This window comes from Calonectris borealis, chromosome 3, assembly GCF_964195595.1.
Source record: "Calonectris borealis chromosome 3, bCalBor7.hap1.2, whole genome shotgun sequence".
Lineage (NCBI taxonomy): Eukaryota > Metazoa > Chordata > Aves > Procellariiformes > Procellariidae > Calonectris > Calonectris borealis.
In genome coordinates this window covers 98,745,375-98,766,183 of record NC_134314.1, presented here as the reverse complement: position 1 = coordinate 98,766,183, position 20,809 = coordinate 98,745,375, and the positions used below count along the sequence as shown (strand labels likewise).

Below are 20,809 nucleotides of genomic sequence, written 5' to 3'. Positions count from 1 at the left end.
CATTCTTATTAAAACAGAAGTCTAGAAAAGCTTTTTAAGCATGTACAAACAGCAAAAAGTTTTTTATGAAGAATCATGTCTTCATGAGCATAGTGTGTGAAGACAAGTGTTGAAAAATTGTTCTCCACTCAAAACAGGGAGAAAAATACATTATCTCAAAGATGGAAAAAAAAAATTAATGTCAAGTTAAAGGAGTCCCAGACAGACTAGAACCATTTTATTATATCGGGAACAACATCAGGCCATGGGCTGTAGTCGGGTATTAAAGCTCAGGAAAGTGCATACCATTCAGAAGGTCAGACAAGTGCATCCTCACAAGCTGCATCCTTAAGCTGAACTGTTACTGATGGAGCACATGTTGGAAAGAAAGGACTGTTAAATCACTTGTAGAACCAGTACACTGAGAAAAGATGGCCAGAAATGTTTTTATTTTGCACAAGTATAGAACAACATAAATGTCTTTTGACACCTTTGAGCAAAATTCCTTAAACCCCAAGGTATATCCAAGCGTGTTAATCAATGATAACTGAACAAGCAATAATAAGACAGGTAAACAGACCTCCTAATAATGTTACTCAAATAAATTAAAGCTGAGTATTTCTGAACCATCAATAGTATTAGCAGATGCTCTTTTTTCAGTCTACTTTTGAAGTGATGATCACCGACTAACTTAAAAAGATAACTTTTTTTCTACAACTAGGTACCCTCTTTTAGACTCTCAACCAGAAAACAGGCAAACTGAACAGCTGTTTTTTGAAGGGGAGCAGTAGATGTGTCTGCTAGTGCAGTACTGACTAAAGATTGAGACAGCAAATCTTGCACAGACGGAACAGATAAGAGATCTGTCTGACAGTCCACTGGAATTTCATTTGCTCTGCAGACAAAATAACAAGGTTGCTTGGAGGTAATCCAATAAACTGTTCCAACAATTATTAACAGAAAGGATTCAAGAAATATGGAAAACCTGTTAGATTAAAAAAAAAAAAAAGAAGCAAGGCTGAAGGTTTCAAAATTTGTTCATTTACAACGCTCTCATTAAATGCCTGAATCTCCAGAACCTTGCTGACATTACTTAACCTTTAAAATGAAGGCTCAATCATAAAAGACCCTCTCATAAAACACGAATAAGATCCAACGTTATCCTCAATCGAGGAATATCGACATTAAGCACTTTAACTTCCACTCTTTCTCCAGGACCTAACCCCAGGCTTCTTCTCTTCTTCACTTTAGAAAGTTTTGCTTCTGTTATATTTCGCACTGGAATCAAACCTGCTTTTCCCACACCAATATCAACAAAAACCCCAAATGGCGTCGCGTTTTCAACTTTTCCAGTCAGAACAGTACCAACACTTAAGTCTTCAAAGCAGACTATGCTTCTCTTGAAGTCAGGTTTATCAAAATCTGTTATAAGAAACAAGAAACAAAAATAAGACACAGGGAAAAAAGCTTGCATTATTTTCTAAGGGTTGTTTCTAGCTGATTGTTTCTAATTAAGAAGTCATCCCGAGGTAGCTCTAAGGTCCCAAATACTGCTTCATTACGTTTTTTTAAATAAAGACCTATCTGTAATAAATAACTAATTTCTTGTATTTTATTAATCACTTTAAAAGACACTGATTAATGGAGTAATAAGTACAGTGAACTCTGTGATATGAAATTATCACAAGGGGATCAGAAGCATGTAGTATATTAGCTAGTGACTGAAAGATTCTTTAAATTTTCTTGGAGCTAGGAAGAAAAGACTTGAGGTGACTCTTACATGAGCTACATAAACTATACATAAAATTCTATTCCTATATGAATTTGTATACAGGAAGGTGAATATTCAGACTCATCACATACTAAAGAGAAAAGTCAACAGTGCACTGTGCTTAGGCTTGCTGTTCATCCACACCATGACATCACACGATCAACTGCTTCTTTGCACTGACAACTTAAAAATCACACATGCATGCTTATAACCAGGTAATATCCCAATATATTAAAGTTCACATTCTGCATTTAAGGGCACAGATGGATCTTTTAAACTCTCTTGTTACTTGCTTACCACTTTCTACTCCTGAAGAAAACCCTTCTGAGCCATCTCAACAACTTCCCTTTCAACCTTTTCCTACTGCTGTTTTACCTTTTCCAAGATATAACAGGACTGAGATTTTCCACACAGAGCATCACCAAACCAGGATTGCAACTATTTTCCTATATTTGCCTTTGAGAAATAAATTACAGCCTGAACAAGTTTAATTAGCTAAAATGCACCGGAAATCAATCAGTCTGTAACTTCACCAGGCTGTGGATCAGACCCCAATCGAGTACACAAGCTGGCAAATGCAGCAATAGGCTTTGAATGACATCAAATTTTCTACTGAAGGAATGTACCTGATTGCTCAAGTCCAAAATGGTTAATCCTTTTGCAACATTATACCGTGCAGTGGCACTTCAATGAAAAAAGCAACTAAACAGCCATTCAGGGCAACGAGCATAAGAAGATTCAGAGGAATGATGGGAGTCTTAAAATATTTGCAAACCCTTTCTCCCCCCCGCCCCCGTCCTGGCAGATTCATTACAGTTACCTGATTAGCTGTTCAAATTTAATGTTAAAAACACAATTTCTTGCAAGAAATGCCTTGCAACACCTTGGCTAGAAAAAGATTTTTAAAATAATATGATAAAAATATTCTATTCTTTCCCTTTCCCCAAATAATTATTTCCATTTTCCTTTGTACTAAAATCATTCAGGAAAAATAAACAACATAGAATTTCAATTAAATTTAAGAGGATACATACGAAAGCTACTCTTTGTCTAACGTCACATCTCTACCGTTGGGAACAATAACGGAATTGAATCTTCAACCAAGATTATTTTTTGAATCAGGATAGAGTACAAACCATTCAATCTGCCTGAGTCCTGTTAGGTATGATGTATTTCCTCGCTGACAGTCACTAGCAGGGTTGCAAAGACAAAGATTTACAGCTATACAAGGCTACTAGGCTGCCTGTTCCAGTCATGGATTCTGTCTACAGTAATACTGAATGTACTGGATCAGCAGAATATGAATATTTCCACTGAAGATTCTCTTTTGCTTTTATATCTTCGTATGTTAATAGTCCATCCTACTGCAATTTAGATGTGAGACCGCCAGAACAAATGGAGAGAGAGAAAATACACATTTTCAAGATCACTAGTGGGAAATATTTATAAAATCTGCAAGGAAAACTACTAATGAACCCAAAAAAGGGGGACAGAAGTGTTATTCTTTTTTTAAGCATAATTTTATTTTTTGTTATTACAAGCCTGCATCTTTGCTGCCTACTTTTATCTCTTGCTGTTGTAAGAGAATCCAGCTGCAAGTTTCATTAAATAACAGCATCTCCAGATGTTTTGCTTACCTCATCTTTCTTCCCCTCTACCTCAAACTGCTCAGCACTACTGAAAAGTTTTAACCAAGGTAGGTCATGAGCCATGTGCTCCAATTACACTTGTCTCCAGGAACTAGTGCAATAAAAGAGCAGAACTACACACTACTCCACTACCGCTCCACAGACCTTTATTACTACTGTTTCAGCTCGGACTCAGTGTTCCCCTCTGTGATGGAGAGCCAACACAGATTTAATCAGTATAGAATCAACATATTGAAACTATTTCATTTGTTAACAGCCATACAACTTCCCTTCCTATGGCTGAAAATGCCATGATTTAAGACAGGATTCACACTCCTTGCCTACTGAGCTGGAAAGAAACATCTGACTACGATATGGCCTTTACCTTGTCTGAGAAAAGAAATGGAGTTACATGTCCATGAAAATCCACTACTGACTTTAGAAGAAAAAGTGCTGATTAAAACTGGTATGCAGAACAAGCAAACTGAGATTACAACAAAGGTTTACCTGTTCGGATGTCAAAGCCTTCAGGCTGAGTCAGACCATCAATGATCAGCTGCAGTGTGTGCACCGTTGTATTTAGCCTTTTGGCTGTGCCTTCCAGTCCTTCCTTTTGAATTACTGCATTTACTTTTTGCTGCATATCTGATTTTCCTATGTCATTTGCGTTTCCTCCAATGAAAGATAAAAACCTGGGAAGTTCAAACAAAGATACAGAGAGAGATTTGTAACATCCTTTAGTGGGAACTGAACCTTTGCTATACTTAGGGGTTTTAATTACTTTTGCATTGATGCATGAACAAAACTTCTGATAAAAAATATGAACAGTGAACAAACAGTTTCCCAAGTTCATATCCTCTCAACTCATCGCTGATCCGAGACAAACATGGAAATTTTGAGTCTATCTGTATACATGTATCTCCCCGAATAGGCTACAAAACTAGATGCAAAATTTCAATACGTAAATCACTTCTCAGACCGATGATTTATGTCATGCTAAAACCAAATCTGATTATGACTAAAAGATTTATCTTACCATGAAAGTTCCCTAGAAATATGTGAGTTCTATAATACTGTCATTTTTATTGCCACTCTCATTCAAATTAAAATGAATGGCAATTTAGTAAAACAACAATTAACATTTAAAATATTAAATTAATACAAATAATCTTTAACCAAAATTAAGAAAAACTTTACATAAAACACTTCTCTTGTCTATGAACTTCATGGTTAAGAACAGTTAGTTTTTCAGAAACTAAGAAATGATCAAGTCAAAGTAGTCACACAACACAAACACCCTCTTCCTTCCTTATTGTCACATACATACACGCATTGCAGACAGACAAATTTGGACTGACATCTAAAAAGGCTGAAAAGAAATACTTTAAAATAAATACGTCTCGATCTGGGATCTCTTTTTTTTTTTAAATAAACAATTCCCTCCCCCAAAACACACTTACTGAGATTTTCAGTTCAGCAATGCTGGCACATATCCTGAGAAGCACAGAGAATAGATGACAAAAACTCACATGCAGTCGTGATGCCTTAGACAATGTTTATTTATCACTGAATAAATGTCCTTATTTTACTGAAGGACTTAAAAATGCAAAACAAGTCTTTAATGGATATAAACCAACGAAAATGAGCATGCAGCTCATAGAAGCTGAGCCACATTGTACTAAACAAAGCAATTTGTCCCTTTCTCAGTAGACAGTTCAGTTATCTGTCCTGCTGCCCTGCTCTGCATCTCACCATCAATAAGCCTTTTCCACTCCGCTTTATCATGTCCCTTACTGTTGGAGGGAGGCACATGGCTTTTTGCGTGTTCTCCACCACAGCAGACAGAATTATTGTCCTTGTCCTCCAGAGTCTGAGTAAACGTTCCTTCCAAATTCCTAAAAAAGATCCCTCCCTCCTGTCCTTATCCTACTTCACAACAGGTGTAAACTACAAGCTGCAGAAGAAGTGCTGACCAGCACATTCATGCCCTGCACTTGGGCGTGGTGGGAGACATTGCAGCTCCATGAGAAAGCAAAAGTCCCCAGTACTCATCCTCCTTTCCCCCCTCAAAAAGCTGTGCTTTTATCAAAACCTGAGACTTGTATTTCTTTTGGCAGGAGACACAGTGGGGGTTTCTTGACATTATTTCAGGTGGTGAGCGATAAAAAGTTCTACGCACTGAAATACAAAATTAAGTTTCTTTTTGAGAAAATATAAATTGAAGGAACATAATTAAAGCAATATCCAACTTGCTGCAAGTCACAAAATTAATCTTTGAGCGCAAGGGCAAATCTTCACTCCAAAACATCCACTAATTTCACCAAAAGGAGGACATCCATTAAAACTAGCTGTCAGGACTTCTACTTTTTTACTGAATTCAAGTGCAAGCATGATGATTTAAGTGTACTGTTAGCTAAACCACATATATTTGCACTTAATAGTGATAGATACAGTTTTCACATTGATTTTTCTTAATGCATACAGATCTTTCATGTGGCAATGTTTGAAGAAAAAAAATTAATAAGGATTCAGTGGATGATGCTGTTGTCAGGACTTACTAAATTTTGTTTTGATTGACTGCTTTTCAACTTTTGACATCACTTTTTAAAGTAGTTTGAGGTGGTTTGGAAACAAAGTAAATATTAAAACAGATGCAAAATTGTTTATAGTATTAAATACAAATTTTTATTTTCCATAAACTAACAAGAAAACACTACTACTACTCAAATATTTTGTCTATTAAGAGCCTATATATGAAAAATATCATACCTTCTATGAAACCATCTTCTGTTGGTCTCAAAAGAGCCCTAAAAGTGGTTGCAATGAGAATACTGAAAATGTGCATAGGCGAAGTGCTCTTCACAAAACTCCTCGGGGCTGCTGGCTGCTAACGTTGATGGATGGACAATGCCCCACCAGAGCACTAGTGACAGGCGGCAGCTGCCCCAGCTTTGACTGACATGCCAGATGTAACACTACAAACCCGACCAGCCTCATGACTCAACCTTCTAAATAATGTATGCTTTACTGCGCACCCCTATAAACAAGTTTGCTGACATTCACGTACTTGGCTTTATTTCGCTTCAAATGGAAATTCAGCTCAATACCTCCAAGTAACTTTTTTTCACCATTAGGGTTTTCCAGAAGCGCATTCACTTTGTAGATCGGTAAAGGGTGGGTTTCGCTGCTAATATGTGCAACCACATGGAACAGCCACCAATGTACAAAAAAACCCCATTACGTACAAAACTGTCGAACGTGTGGATAATGCAATCAGAATGCTCGGCATTACGTGCAGGCTGCTGGAAAGAAAACCAGCCCGAAACAGGACACAAGCCAGGTGCCTGAGCCCTCAATTGCTATTCATGAAAGTTATTTCGCCCCTTGCTCCTTCCTCTGCCTCCCCCATCCTCCGGAAATCCCAATGAAAGTATTTATCTGATATTAAAAAGGATTCCTCATCTAGGCAAGGGTGGTAGGTTTGGGTCCTACATTATCAATTACAGTTCTTTAAATAACTTATTAATTAACATGGTTACTCAGAATAAAATTTTGGCTCCACCTGAAGATGATGCTTAAACATGTGCCCCAGTCTAAGTACCTGAGAAGTCCCACCGACCTCAGCAGAATTATTAAAGTTCTAAAAATCAGGCATTTGGATAAGAATATTTCAGAATTGCAAGGTATGTTATAGGCAGAACAGAGCACTGTAACAAGGCCCAGCCTTGTTACACACAAAAGAAATAACCTTTAATAGAAACAATATATTTCTATTTTGGAAATTCTCACCTTTTTAGGTTAGGTTTTGGTAAAACCTATGTATTAAAATATTTCCAAATAAAAGCAATTTCTTAGTGATTACAGATGTAGTTTTCAAAAATACTGTTGAATCTAGTTACATATTTAATGTATCATTTTCACTCAAATGAACATAGCCTGAGGGCACTCAGAATAAAAAAATCAATATAAAGCACAAATGTCTGACTGAACAGTGGCGCATTATATTGATCATTTCTATTTTTAAATGTCATTGCTAAGAACAAAGTTAAATATTTCCTTATTAAAAAAACAACCCAACAACTTCCTTTGAGAATTATTTCAAGGTCAGAAGAAAAGGATATAGTCGGTAATAAGACTGGGATATGGCTACGGGGGGGGAAAAGAGGTTTCCCTAAGTTACATATTTTGATCTACGTAATGTTAAACTATCTTACTACAATCTTTGAAATATCTCACTTACCCAATTTGTAAATGACAGTTCCAGCTGCACAACATAAGAACATGAATGATCTGTGCAAAAATGAGAGCCCTTCAAGTATTTTCCTGGCTACATATGTGAACTAAATAACATGTTGCAGTAGTTCAAGTGCTATGTTTATCTACTAGAAAGATAAAACCTCAAGAAAAATTAACAGAAATGGAAATGGGAAAGACGAGATGTTTTTTCTGAAGTGAGGTCATTCTTATAAGATATACTATCCTTACTTCCTCAAATGTTGAGTGAGTGAATGGCGAACTTTCTGTTCAAGGCACATCAACTCAGACAAAAGCTGCCAGAGGCTTAGGAGAGTCAGAACAGAGCGAGATTTAGCTGGTTGAGAGACTTTGAGTTTTATGGTTTTGCGATTTAGAGGACATTCAGAAACCTCTGCAACCACCTTAGTTTTAGAAGCAATCTTTGCAGTCTTACAGGACCTGTGGAGAATGGTCATGGCTAAATCACTGATGTTTTTATTTAATACATAATTTCATCCATCTTACCCAGATAAAGAAAGAAAAGTAGCATAAATGTAACAAATAAGCACATCATGTTCACTTAACATACACATCTGCACAAAATTATAGCACAGCCCTTGCAATGCTTAAAAGATAATGCAAATTTCAGTGGAATGCAAAAAACAGTCAGAAAGAGTAAAAGTATTACCAAGGGAAGCCTTCAGTAAATTTTCACGAAGTTACTTTAAACCCCCCAAAAAGCTTCTTATAATGTCCAGGAGTTCTAAAGCTTTGCAAGGGTTTTAGTCACAGTCATTTCTGTTTTATGTAATCATTTCCAGCAACACGACTTAAGAGCTGGGAGTACTGGATTCATTACATTAAAGCAACATGATACGCCATTACATCTTGTCACAGTGCACACATGAATTAATGGTAATGCAACATAATCACTCTGAAAACAAAACAACTTTGCATTAGCATGCGCTTTGTTAGGCAAAATGTACATTCATGACAGTAGTAAACTTAAATTACGCAGACGTTTATGTTTTAGTAATGTTTTGAAATGCAAAAGCACTATTTGTATAATGCAGATGTTGACTGTTCTTGTTCTCACTAGTGATACGGATCCTCAATTTTCAACTACTGATGTAGATTATATATCAAACAATATTTGTGCATTATTCTCTGTAATTAGCTGTTGGACACAGAAAGTTAAAGTTTCAAATATATTTAAAACTACTTATGTGGTTTAGTCAGATAAGGATATTTAACCAATATGTTTTTCCTCAAATGCCTAAATTATTAATATTACAGATTATCTGACTGCATGCAGAAGACCAGTAAGCACTCAGATAGTTTATGACATTTTGAATGTATAAAACTAAGAAACAATGAGTTTCTAAATGAGAAAAGAAATTCAGACACGGTTACACTGCAGCATAGCCACTTTGCTACCGTACCATTAGGCACGATGGTGTTAGCTGTTTTCATGACTACCGATATATCACATAACTGAAGTGTAACCCAATATACAAAATAATGAAACATGATTAGTTATCCACAAAGAATTCGCACTACAGTTAAAGGAGATCATTCCATAAAAATGTTCTTTTTTTTTCTTCGTAATTTTTTTTAAATGCAACCAGTAGGAAGTTATGTAAGTTTCAAAAATTTCAACAAATTAAAAAATACCACTTGATTTATGGGTCTGGTATTTATAGTGTAACTGGAGGATAATTATTTGTTATTTCCAAGTTCTTCTAATCATTCTTGTTAACTGTGTATTTTACATCACATAAAAGTTTTAAAATGTCTTTATTGGATGGCAATTAGAAGTGAAAGCCTTTTCTGCTCTTCTATTTACTGACAAGATAACTTTCAGAAATATGTCCTCTAAAAATCCAGCTAAGTTAATAGTCAGACCTGTGAATGAACTGGCCTTCTAAAGTGATGAATATGAACTATTATTTATTAGGCTTAATGGCCCTAATTCTGCAAGTGTTCTCCTTAACTAGGGTTAGCCATTTCCTATTGGAAATAATCATAAATATTTATTGATTTACCAAGCTTAACTTTTTTTAGGCTTTTTAAAAAGAAACTTAAGACTTTACTAAAAAGTATTATTTTGCACATTAAGTAGCTTGAATACACACACAGACACGTGTGTACATGCAAGTACAGTCTTATTGAAGTGGACAAAAGATGCTTCTATTGACTTTGTAGTGAATTTAAGAAAAGGTATCCTACCACAGTAAAAACTCCTATCCTTTAAAATATTCACATGTAGGCTGCATTATTAAATAGAACACAACAATTTGTTTTCATTGCTCAAACACCATACCAAGTAACTATTCCGTCCCTGATTTCCATTCCCTTTAAGCATCGCCTCGGTTGCTCAGTGATAACTGGGGAACCTGGACAGAAGCAAGCCAGCCCAGCAGAGAGCTGGAAATGCCATCAAAGGACAATTTGCAGTTGCATAAAGGGCAGGAGAGGAAGCCCTCTTTCTTTTGGTGGTCTCTCCCTAATCAACAGTTTTCCTTCTGCATTTTCTTACATGTCAGTACTTGCCTTCAAAACTAGCAAGTGCAGCTTTTCAGCATAGCCACTGAAATACTACGGATCAGGCGCTACATCCACCCATGTAAAGAGTAGCAGAAACACCAGAGATATTTGAAAAATCATCAATCCATCTACAATGGAATATAAAATGTTATCAACATAAATGCTTTGCTGAAATGAGCATCAAATCCAAATATTTTACTTTGGTGAAGAATAAGCACATGAATGAGTGCTTTGCTGAATACTCTTGGGATTTTGAAGTCCTTCTGGAGATAACAAGCAGCATTATCAATGCAGAGCAAAGGGTGAGACATGAATCTTCACTGCAAGTCACTCTGCTCAGTACATCAAAAACTTCTCTTAAGGTATAACCAACCACAGTGATCAGTACTATCCTCTACCAGGCAAGGTCCTAAACCTGGGTAACTAGCCAAGGAAGATCCTCACCTGCATTATGCTAAATCACAACTTTAGAGCTTTTATAAATATTGGTGAAATATTTTTAAGTCAGACTGAAATACAACCTGTCTGCCAGATGCTGCAATCTGTGAGCAGCAAATACACATTCTGAGCGCCAACCTTTACCAAAGAGCATTTTTATGAGATTTAAATAAAAATCAGTAGATGTTAAGATTCAGTTATATGAAACCAACTGCACCCAACAGACTGATACAACAAAGAAAAAAACATTGCGTTTTCTTTCCAGCATTTTGGTTTATAAGCATAACCTGGTTGTAACTTCTTGGGACTTCCCAAATGTTTCCTTGGTTTTCCTACCAGTTCTTTTACAGTATGCACCAAGAAATTGGATATGCTCTACATGTTGTATTAACTGTATGTAGAAGATTCTGCCACTATAAACTGGCTCTCACATACCGACTTTTCAGAAACTTAAAACATAGCTCTGCTTTGCAAAAAAATACACTACCTACAAAGTTTTTTTTTTAATTTAACTTTTAGGAAATTCTGGTTCATAATATGTAGAGGTGTTCGTAAGCTTGATCTCTGCACATGACAAAGCCAAGCTCTGACAGTGTGGAAACCATGAACAAAAATGTTTTGGTCATCTGCAGCGAGTGTTAAATCACCAGTAGGATGTTTTCCAATTATTTTACAGAAATTGTACAGATTTTAAGTTAAGATGTTTAAATGCCATAAATCAATCATACCAGCACCATTTGTGCCACTGTAGTAAAGATTACATCAGTGTTTCCATTATAAAAACCCTATTTTTCAGGGGTTTCTAATTCAGCCATAAAAAATGGCTCCAGCCTAAAGCTTGGCAACCAAAGTCACCACTTGGGAGCAATTCTTTTAACCAATTTTTTTTTTAAATGGATTGGCCTTTCAAGCTACAAAATAGTTCAGAAAAAGAAAATTAGTGGTTTCAAATTTTGGTGAACTTCTATCCCTCAAAAATATTGTTTTAAAAACTGATAATTTTGTATGTCATAAATCTGTAATGTGGACTGCTGCTTTTGGGTAATTTGGATAGAAGCGGTGGATAAAAATCACCAGCTTATTTTATTTAAAAATAAATGTAATTTCCCATGAAAACTTTTAATCCAATAAAATTTTCACAAACAACTTTCTCATGGCAAGATGTGGTAGACATTGCATGAGGAAACCTTTATGGCTCATTTATGCAGCATCTATTCCATTCATTTTAATTTCTGTGGTAACAGGTATGTAATACGGTATTTTGATGCCTTGAATCAAATCTGCCCATCTTCAAGACAACAATTCTGCCCTTTGGTAGCACAGATTGACCTGTGGGCTTGACATGGTCCCTGACAAAGTTTTGTGTAAGCACAGAAAAAGAAGAAAAATACTTTGAAAGCAGCAAAACAACAGAACTCCTTTAAAATGTACTTTGTTTAAAAATATATGTATTAAATACCTATTCTAAGCCACTTCTATCAGTCTCATTTTTTCTTATGCACATCAATTTAAATTGTAAGAATTATCAATTAGGTTTTAAACCTAGTTTAGTTCTAACATGTTAAAAAGTTCTTCGGATGTTGGTTGATTTCTGTAAGACACCTCAAATCAACAACATGAACATGATTTGACCTTCAGGTTCTCAGAAGCTTTCTCATGAACATAGGCTCAGCAAAAGGGAATTACAAGCCCAGTTCCATCCACTGCCTATCAAAGTCAGCAAAACTTGTCAACAGCCCCGATCAGCTTTGGACTGAGTCCTCCATGCAGTCTGAATTCCTAGCAGAATTTTTTCTTAATTCGTATTTAGGCAGCAAATTGGTTTGGAAAGCCATTTCCATAAGTTCCGAGAAGCTTAACAGCTCAAACGCTTTTTTTGAAAAGTCATTTTAAATATATAATCATTGCTAAATTATAGCATTAGTTGCCTGAGGGAAGAATGTCTGGTTTATATTCAGCCCTTATGTCATCGGTGTCAATTTTTAATACTACACTTCTTGGCTTTTGTCAGTTTGCTGCAGAGCTGTATTTTCTTTTCTTCAAACAGCTATTTGCAATGAAAAAAAAACATTAGAGATATTTGCCCCCTTCCCCATACCATTTTGTGATACCAAGCCAGTGCATGTTAATACAATCTATACCATAAAAGTTATCACCTTCATATTTAATGAGCTTTCAAGGAAACTATCTTTTGATTGCAAGAAAAAGAAAAATACTGTTGAACATAGAGTACATTCATAGAAAGCACTTGGAGACTTCCCCCCCCCCCATCAAACTATGTGTACAGATACTGATAAATGTAAGAAGCAAGGCAACAGAAAAAAAGCCCAAAGAAAACAGAAAAGACTGATTCAGTTAGTTACAGAGACAGATGCTATGTTTATTAGTTTTGGTGTTCCATTAGCAAATATTGTTATTGTGTTTTTATATTTGTTTTGATAACAACTGATATTCTTTTGCATAAAAAACCCTGTACGGTACAATACCTACAACACATACTTGGATCTAAATACTTCATCTGAAAATTCAATCTAGGAAGGCAAAGAGTTTGGTGAGAAACAGAGAACGGACTACAGCACAGCTGGAAACTTAAAGTAATTGCATTAGCCAAAGAGAAATGACATGACAGGTAGCCCTGGTCTGTAGCCACATCATACTTCTGCAATGGCTTTGCAGCTCTCGAAGTCCAAAGAGTCTGACCCTGAGCATATTTTAAGAATCAGCAAGGTACCTTCTCAGCAGTGTTGGCTGTGCAATAGGTGGCAGCCTCCTCTGAATCATGCAGAAGCCTGTGACTCAAACCACTATCTTTTGGTTGAGATGTAAAACTTGTGCTCATTAATTTTTTTTTTTTTTTTTTTTTTTTTTTTTTTTTTACATTGACTCACTTTGAATAATTTCCAGTAAGGGTGACCAAGCTTCCTCACCCTATAAGCTGCCTACCAAATCTAAGATCATTAAGATCAGGACATTGCCTGATTTTTTCCGTAACTATGCAGAGGTCAGAGAACTAGTAACAAATGCTGATGCATAAGAGAAAAAGGGAAATGGTCGTGGAAAAGGAGAAACCAAAGTTACCTACACACTGCGCAAAGAGCATGGACTCTAGCAGGCAATTGCACGGTGGCCCTAGAATCAGGCACAAAGAAGAATGAACTATGGCGGGGAGAGGATGGAAACGAAGTGCCCTGCATGCCTAGCAGAAGCAAAGCACACAGACCTATGCATAGGAAGTCGTATATGCAATTATCTCCACCGGAGAGAGAACAGAGCACACACTGTAGGGAAGTTGTCCTAAAAATGCAAGGTCCTGTAAGACTTCTTTAGGAAGAAACTCAAGCTTCATGAATTCAGAAATTCAGCATAACTCTGAGGCTTAAAGATGGTTTTGTTTATAAAACAGGAAGCACGACTCTGTTTCTCCAGGAATAATATTCTCAACAGAGATCATAAGAATCCTAAAGCATCTAGCTACTGCTGAAATTAGCTCCAGCACGTTTTAAGAAAAGAACCTGTTCACCGCAAGTCACTTAAAAAAATAAATATGTGCTGGTTTATGGTAGGAGATAATGTTTTCTCAAGAGGACAAGCAGAGTCCAATTTCAACCAGGGCTGATGATAGAAAAGATCACAGCTTATACTAGCATTTACCAGCTGCAGTATCCCCTAACCAGAGGTACACATGGATTCCTAATTACTTTTTTCTGACCTACACAAAAGCCATTCTCTTCTTTTAGCCAAAGGTCACTTAGTAAATCCACCGTGGTGTTCATGTATTTGGGATCTTAATATATACATCTTAATTATTAGATCTCGCAATATCAGAATTTAATTTTAAAGGCTCATAATAATGACACATGCTCACATATGTCTGTGCACTTGTGTGCACACTCAAACACAAAAAAAAACAAATTCTGGTGGTCAAAATTCACTAAGCAAAAAGTTTGGCATACGCTGAATATAAGGAACAATGTAAAAGCAGTTCTTAATGATGCAGAGGTATTAAACTACCGCTGACTGAAAATTTGCATGGCATTTCAATTAGATTATTTTTAAGGACAAATAAAATTATGTTTTAATTATGCCCTTTTACATAATATTTGGAGGCAAGGTAGAAGAAAAAAAATCAGGTTTTAGACATTTTTAGAACAAATGATTTGTCTCCACACTTTGTGAATCTGAAGTCCAACCTGAAAGTGATGTGTGGCATAAAGAGAGTTGGCAAACAGAAGGAAGTTGAGAAAAGTGGCCTCAATGAGGCGCAAAGTGGTGATTTGAAGAAGACAGGGTCATGGGAGGAAAGTCTGGCGAAGTTTTGAAAATTCACTGATTTCCTCACTGAAAAACAACGTGAAAACAAAAAAAACCCCCAAAGAATAAAACGAAAAACTTGCATGCACATAAGAGGCAAAACACACTAATTCAAACCCTTCACTTGTAAAGAACTCTTCTGAAGCATACCTTTTTCTTGAAGAAAGGGGAGGAAGCATCAAATCAATGTAAGTATTCCTCTCTCAAAAGGCTGAGCAGGCCGTTGTCAGAAAAATCAGTACTTTCATTCTAAAAATTGACAGCATCAATTGTTCAAAAGCTTTCCCACTGCTTACCTCATTGCAATGTTATAAGACTCTGGATGAATACAAGTTTGGTCCAAAGGATTGGGCTGTTGCAAGGCACATGGTGTTGGTTTGCTCTTCTTTTTACCCTGTGCACCTGCTTTAGTCAAAAGTGCATGACTTCCAAATTCAGTTTTCTTACTACTGTCAGAAATAAAAAAATGGACATGTCATTCTTAATGAACAAGATCCAAGCCCAGTGCCCACACGTGAAAAATGCAATCAGACTTTTATATAATGTTCGTTCTTTAAAAATAAAAAAGTACAAAACCCCTAAAAGGTTATTGTGGGTGAATCTTAACAATACAATTATAGCATAAAAATAACATATCAATGTATGCATAAATTAATTTAAAATAGAAACAAACATTGGGAAGGGATTCAGTGCTTCATCAAAATTTCTTCATGATGACAAGATTATAAAGAAAACACTGCACAAGCTATTGTATCATTTGCAATCTGGACAGCATCTTTTGTCTGTAAAATGGGGACAATTGCATTTACCTACTTGTAAAGATCTTGTGAAGATACTTTCATACTTAACTGTTGATTAATAGTCTGCATCATTTTAAATTTGAAAAATTTATAAACAAAATTTCCTATTCATACCATCTTTAGGTAAGCAAATTCCATCCTAAGCATATGTACAGAACACGGAAAGTATGTGACTGCTTAAACATCAGAACTCCTTAAACCACATTTATTGACTTCCTATACTTAAATTTCTGAAGAATTATGCTCAAATATGGGCCAGGTCAAAATATGAAAAGTTTCTAACAAAAGAACTCAAACCAAGATTTGCTTAGAACAGAAAAATGCTAAAGGTCAAATCTGCCACTATTTCAGAATTTATAAACCATTTTTGTAAAATATCTTAATACAGCTTTCCTTAAAATTTAGTGAATACATTACTGTCTCCTAAACAGTCAGCTTCAGTCAGCACTTGGATTGGGCTTCTTTTTTCTTTTCCTTTAATTGGCTGGATAATGAAAAAGCTCCAAAGTCTCAGAGAGATCCATGGACAGATTGCCCACATTGGTAGGAGGACTTTAGAGAAGACAAGAGAGAAAGATCTATCTTCACGTGTGTAGCATATTTACAACTGGCATACTTCTTCCCTTAAAGTTTCCCTTAAGAAAAAAAATGCTCAGGCTATAGTAAAGGCATCAAATGACTCCTACTACAAAGGCTCCTTTCTTGCCTCTTTTTTTGTTTGTTTTTGTTTCCTAAATCACAAGTGGTTCCTGCTTTTGCAGGACAAAAGAGAACACACTGAAGGACCCAGAACCAGAAACTAGCACTCGCACTTTGGGCTCTATCTAGGCATCGACCGTCAGCAGTGTGCTGGTTTTGGCTGGGGTAGAGTTAATTTTCTTCACAGTAGCTGGTATGGGGCTATGTTTTGGATTTGTGCTGAAAACAGTGTTGGTAACACAGGGATGTTTTCGTTCCTGCTGAGCAGTGGTGACACAGAGTCAAGGCCTTTGCTGCTCCTCACCCCACCCCACCAGCGAGTGGGCTGGGGGTGCACAAGAAGTTGGGAGGGGACACAGCTGGGACAGCTGACCCCAACTGACCAAAGGGATATCCCATACCATATGATGTCACGCTCAGCATAAAGCTGGGGGAAAAAGAAGGAAGGCAGGGACATGAGGAGTGATGGCGTTTGTCTTCCCAAGTAACCGTTAATCGTGATGGAGCCCTGCTTTCCTGGGGATGGCTGAACACCTGCCTGCCAATGGGAAGTGGTGAATGAATTCCTTGGTTTGCCTTGGTTGCGTGCACGGCTTTTGCTTTGCCTATTAAACTGTCTTTATCTCAACCCACGAGTTTTCTCACTTTCACCCTTCTGATTCTCTCCCCCATCCCACCAGGGGGGAGTGAGCGAGCGGCTGTGTGGGGCTTAGTTGCAGCTGAGGTTAAACCACGATAGGCAGAAATGCAGACATAACTTTCTCTTTCCACATCAATTTTTAAAATAACTACTATTTGTTAACTTCCAAGTACAAAGCAACAAAAACTAATTCACACAGCACTCTATAGCCATCAACATAATTAGAGAGGATCAAAATGAAACCTTCTCAAAGTCCATTTCAAAAATGCTTGGTTTTGCCACCTGGGCCCACAAGAAATGTTGTGGAGATGATGGTGTTAGAGCTTTATTTTGGCCTCAAACTCCAAAGTTATAGCCGATTTCTCAGGTTATACAGTGTTCTCAAGTTTTATGGAATCTGACTAACATCAGAAGCATGTTGCAGCGAGGAAAAAAAAATACAATGTTCTTAAACATTTCAGTGAACTTTTTTGGGGAAGAAAAAAAAAAGTGTCAGCCTTTTCTTCCTCTGTTGTATTGCAACATTCATTAGAACAGATCCGTGCAACGTAAGACCTATCGATCATCTATAGCCTTGAAAGCTATTTCTTTGGTCTTCTGGTGCTTACAGTGTGCACCATTTGGCCTGCAGCATGTGCCTCCCTGCCAGATGGGCAACCAATCTGTATACCTTCCAGCCGGGCAGTAAGCCAGTCCTAATGTGCCCACCTCCTGCCTGGAAGTTACGGTGTGCTGTTTGGCCAGCAGCAACTGCGAATACAGTATTGCTTCTGAGCATTGGGTTGGCTAAAAAATAGCATGCGCTTCCCAGGAAAATATTTTTTGAGAAGTGGCAAAAGGGTGGGGGATGGTGCTGTGCCCTTTCTTAGTTCTTTATATTGGAAGGAGAAATGGGAAAGGCAAAATTGCCCTAGAAAGGGCACTTTCAGTTGTGGAGAGGAAGGATTTCAGGTCAAGGGGAACACAATGAATGGTTGCAAGAGGGGAAGGCTTGGTACAGAAACAGGGAATGAGATGGCAGGGAAAAAGGATGACCCACTGTTGACAAACTAGACTTGGCAAAGGGCCTCACGTATTTGAGACAGAAGGCAGCCACGTCACACTTGCTAGGCACAGGAGTATAACACAAACAGAGTTTGATCCAGGCAGCTATTCAACTTTCTTTCTCCAGGTAATGGAACTGAAACTCTCCGAAAATCCACTCTAGTTTACTACCACTACGTTCTGCAGAGTAATCTTTACCACATTAAAATGAATTTACAAATCTCTAAATTATGTCTGAAACACAAGACCAAGGTTTTAATATCTCAGGTCATGATACTACCGCGTGCCAAATTTCTTCTACCAATTCAGTGGCAGAATTTATAATTAAATGTACATACTTATCGAAACTCTGACTTAGAGTACTAGGCTAATAAGCCATGATTATTCAGAGGAAGAACTATCTTCAACCATTGACTTCAAGTTTATTTGTTAAGATGATGTCTTTCAGAGTGCAAAGGCCTAGAATTCCTCAAGTCTCAAGCCTGAATACAAAACAGAAAAGGGGAAAAAGTCTTCTCATAATATTTTGGATAATTTAGTCAAGAGAGTTGAGAGCGCTAACATCTCTATTACCTGCAGAAGGTCTTTATATATTCTTGATTGAATCTAATGAAGCCAGCGCACTGTTGGAAGGATTTGGGACCCAGACCTTTAACGTCCTTGAGCTGTTCTCGGTTTATAAATGGTCCATTCTTCTCTCGCCATTCAATTATATTTTTAGCCCTGTTAGCATTCAGTCCCGCAATGTGTCTAAGAGAAAAGTTTACAGAATACATTTATTACCATTGAACAGGCATTAATACAAGCGCTATTCATTACAAGGATACACATTACCGTAGAAAATTTGGTTCACAAAACTTAAAAACAGCTAAAAAATTTGTAAATAGACTCCCAGACCAAAGGCATCGTCTGAAAAAGGATCTCTTCTCTTAGTTCTGTGGAAGGAATCCACTCAAGTCAACAAAACTTGGTACAGCAATACGGTTCTGCACATACCTAACTAGTAAGCCAGGGACGTGTAATTTATGATCTGTTGGCTATTTTTGTAATGCCAATTCAATTTGTCATGTCTTATGGCCTGCCCCCAGCTGCCCTCTTCAGGAAACGATGTGGGAGGAAGGTTCAGGACAGATAAATTGTTCCTGTGAGAACAGCCCCCTCTCAGCTATTCTCTTCCAATGGTACCGCAACACCTTGCCCCAACATGAAGGGCTGACGTCTGCTATCCAGAAGGAAAGTGGCTGGAAGCAGTTTGCCTTCTTCACACAATTTAACAGATCCACACAGCTTGTTACTTTTCTCTCAGCTGCTCTTGAGATAAAAGAGCAGCTGGGAACAGGCTTATGAGTTGTTCTGAGGGCAACTCGGATCTGGCAAAGAACTTACCTGTGAAGTGCAACTGCAGTTAGCCAAGTTCCTTCAGGAAGCAGTGGGTTTGCTGTACATTTTCTGTATGTACATGTGAGTACAACTTTCTGTGTATGGAGTATGTTAATCATAGAAAGAGGGAAAAGAGCTGTGGTGGGCAGTTACTCCTGGCACTAGAGAAGGAAATGTCACCCATCTGGCTCTATATATCAGATTCCATTGCTTTAAGTCAATGGCAGCAGAGATCTGTTTGTGGAATGGCACAGGCTGATTCTAGAAAAACACCACCAGCAAACCTGGCAAGAATAGCCACAAATCGGGGGGGGGGCGGGGATGTGTGTGTGTGTGTGTAATTAAAAAAAAAAAAATAATCTTTCCATTATTCTCATCTACAAGAAAAAGTTAAAAAAAAAATCCAAAGCTGGTGAAACCTCAGAAATAAATTGAAGAGACACACCTTTAACCATAGACCCAAAATATTAATCATTAGGAATGGAATTTTCTCAAAAAATTTCTTAGAAATATTATGAAATCCAGCTTATTTACACTGACAAAGGAACATGACAGTTCACAGAAGTTTCCATTGATGATCTCAAGTCTTTCAAGTACGATACTCAGCAGTAATGCAAGTACTGCAGCACTGTCACTCCTTCCACATGCAGTATGCGTCAATAAGTGTATTTGATGCATCAGAAAGCACAAGCAGAAAGCTGTGTTAGCTTTCCAGCTAGGGTGACAATTTCATATCCTGTACATCTGAGAGAAACTTTGCTCTACACAGAGCAGCAGAATTGACCTGGTGAGGATCAAGTTAGATCCAGAACTTGACGCAGCATGTGCATACAAGCATCATAAGCCAGGTTAATTAGACCAAAGTATTTAGCCAACGTGGTTACCACCTGTAACCATGACCAGACAGTGTCACTCCACGTTCACAATTTTGTTGCGACACAGCAGCACCTCAGCCTGGTGCCTTCCGCTGAACTGCACAATATAGTTGTACCCTGCAGAAGGCTGACAGTGCTCACCCACAGCACTTGCTCAGGTAGGGTTTCATTCACAAATGAAAGCTGGTCAGCCTCATTTACGAGGTACTGCTTGCTTGCTTACTAATAGCTGATCTAAGTCTGAAAGAAGGTAAGACAGAAGGTAAATCAGGAGTCAGGCTAAGAATTAGATACACAGAGAAAAAGAATATAGAAGACTAAGTGGAAAAACAAAAAGAATAGACAGAGAGCCTCTTCAAAGTATGGAAAGACGTTTTCAAGAATGAAAATAAGGGGTTAAAAAAAATTAAAGAGAGCTAGCAAGAATACATTTTTTGTAACTTTGATACCTAATGTAATTG

At 37.3% G+C, this 20,809-nt stretch overlaps 1 protein-coding gene across 5 annotated transcripts in view; it reads right to left on the bottom strand.

Annotated features, from left to right (window-relative positions):
• Positions 1-413: 413 nt before the first annotated feature.
• Positions 414-20,809, bottom strand: part of SRBD1 (S1 RNA binding domain 1) — a 132,522-nt gene continuing 112,126 nt past the window's right edge. For 4 of the 5 annotated variants that reach the window (XM_075146873.1, XM_075146876.1, XM_075146874.1 and 1 more), the window contains 4 exons: positions 18,667-18,843; positions 15,207-15,359; positions 3,886-4,070; positions 414-1,401 (listed from right to left, as the gene is read on the bottom strand). In XM_075146873.1, coding sequence (XP_075002974.1) covers positions 1,112-1,401; positions 3,886-4,070; positions 15,207-15,359; positions 18,667-18,843 — 805 coding nt within the window. In that variant the 3' untranslated portion in view covers positions 414-1,111. The remainder of the gene's footprint in view (positions 1,402-3,885; positions 4,071-15,206; positions 15,360-18,666; positions 18,844-20,809) is intronic. The other variant, XM_075146877.1, reaches the window with a different exon arrangement.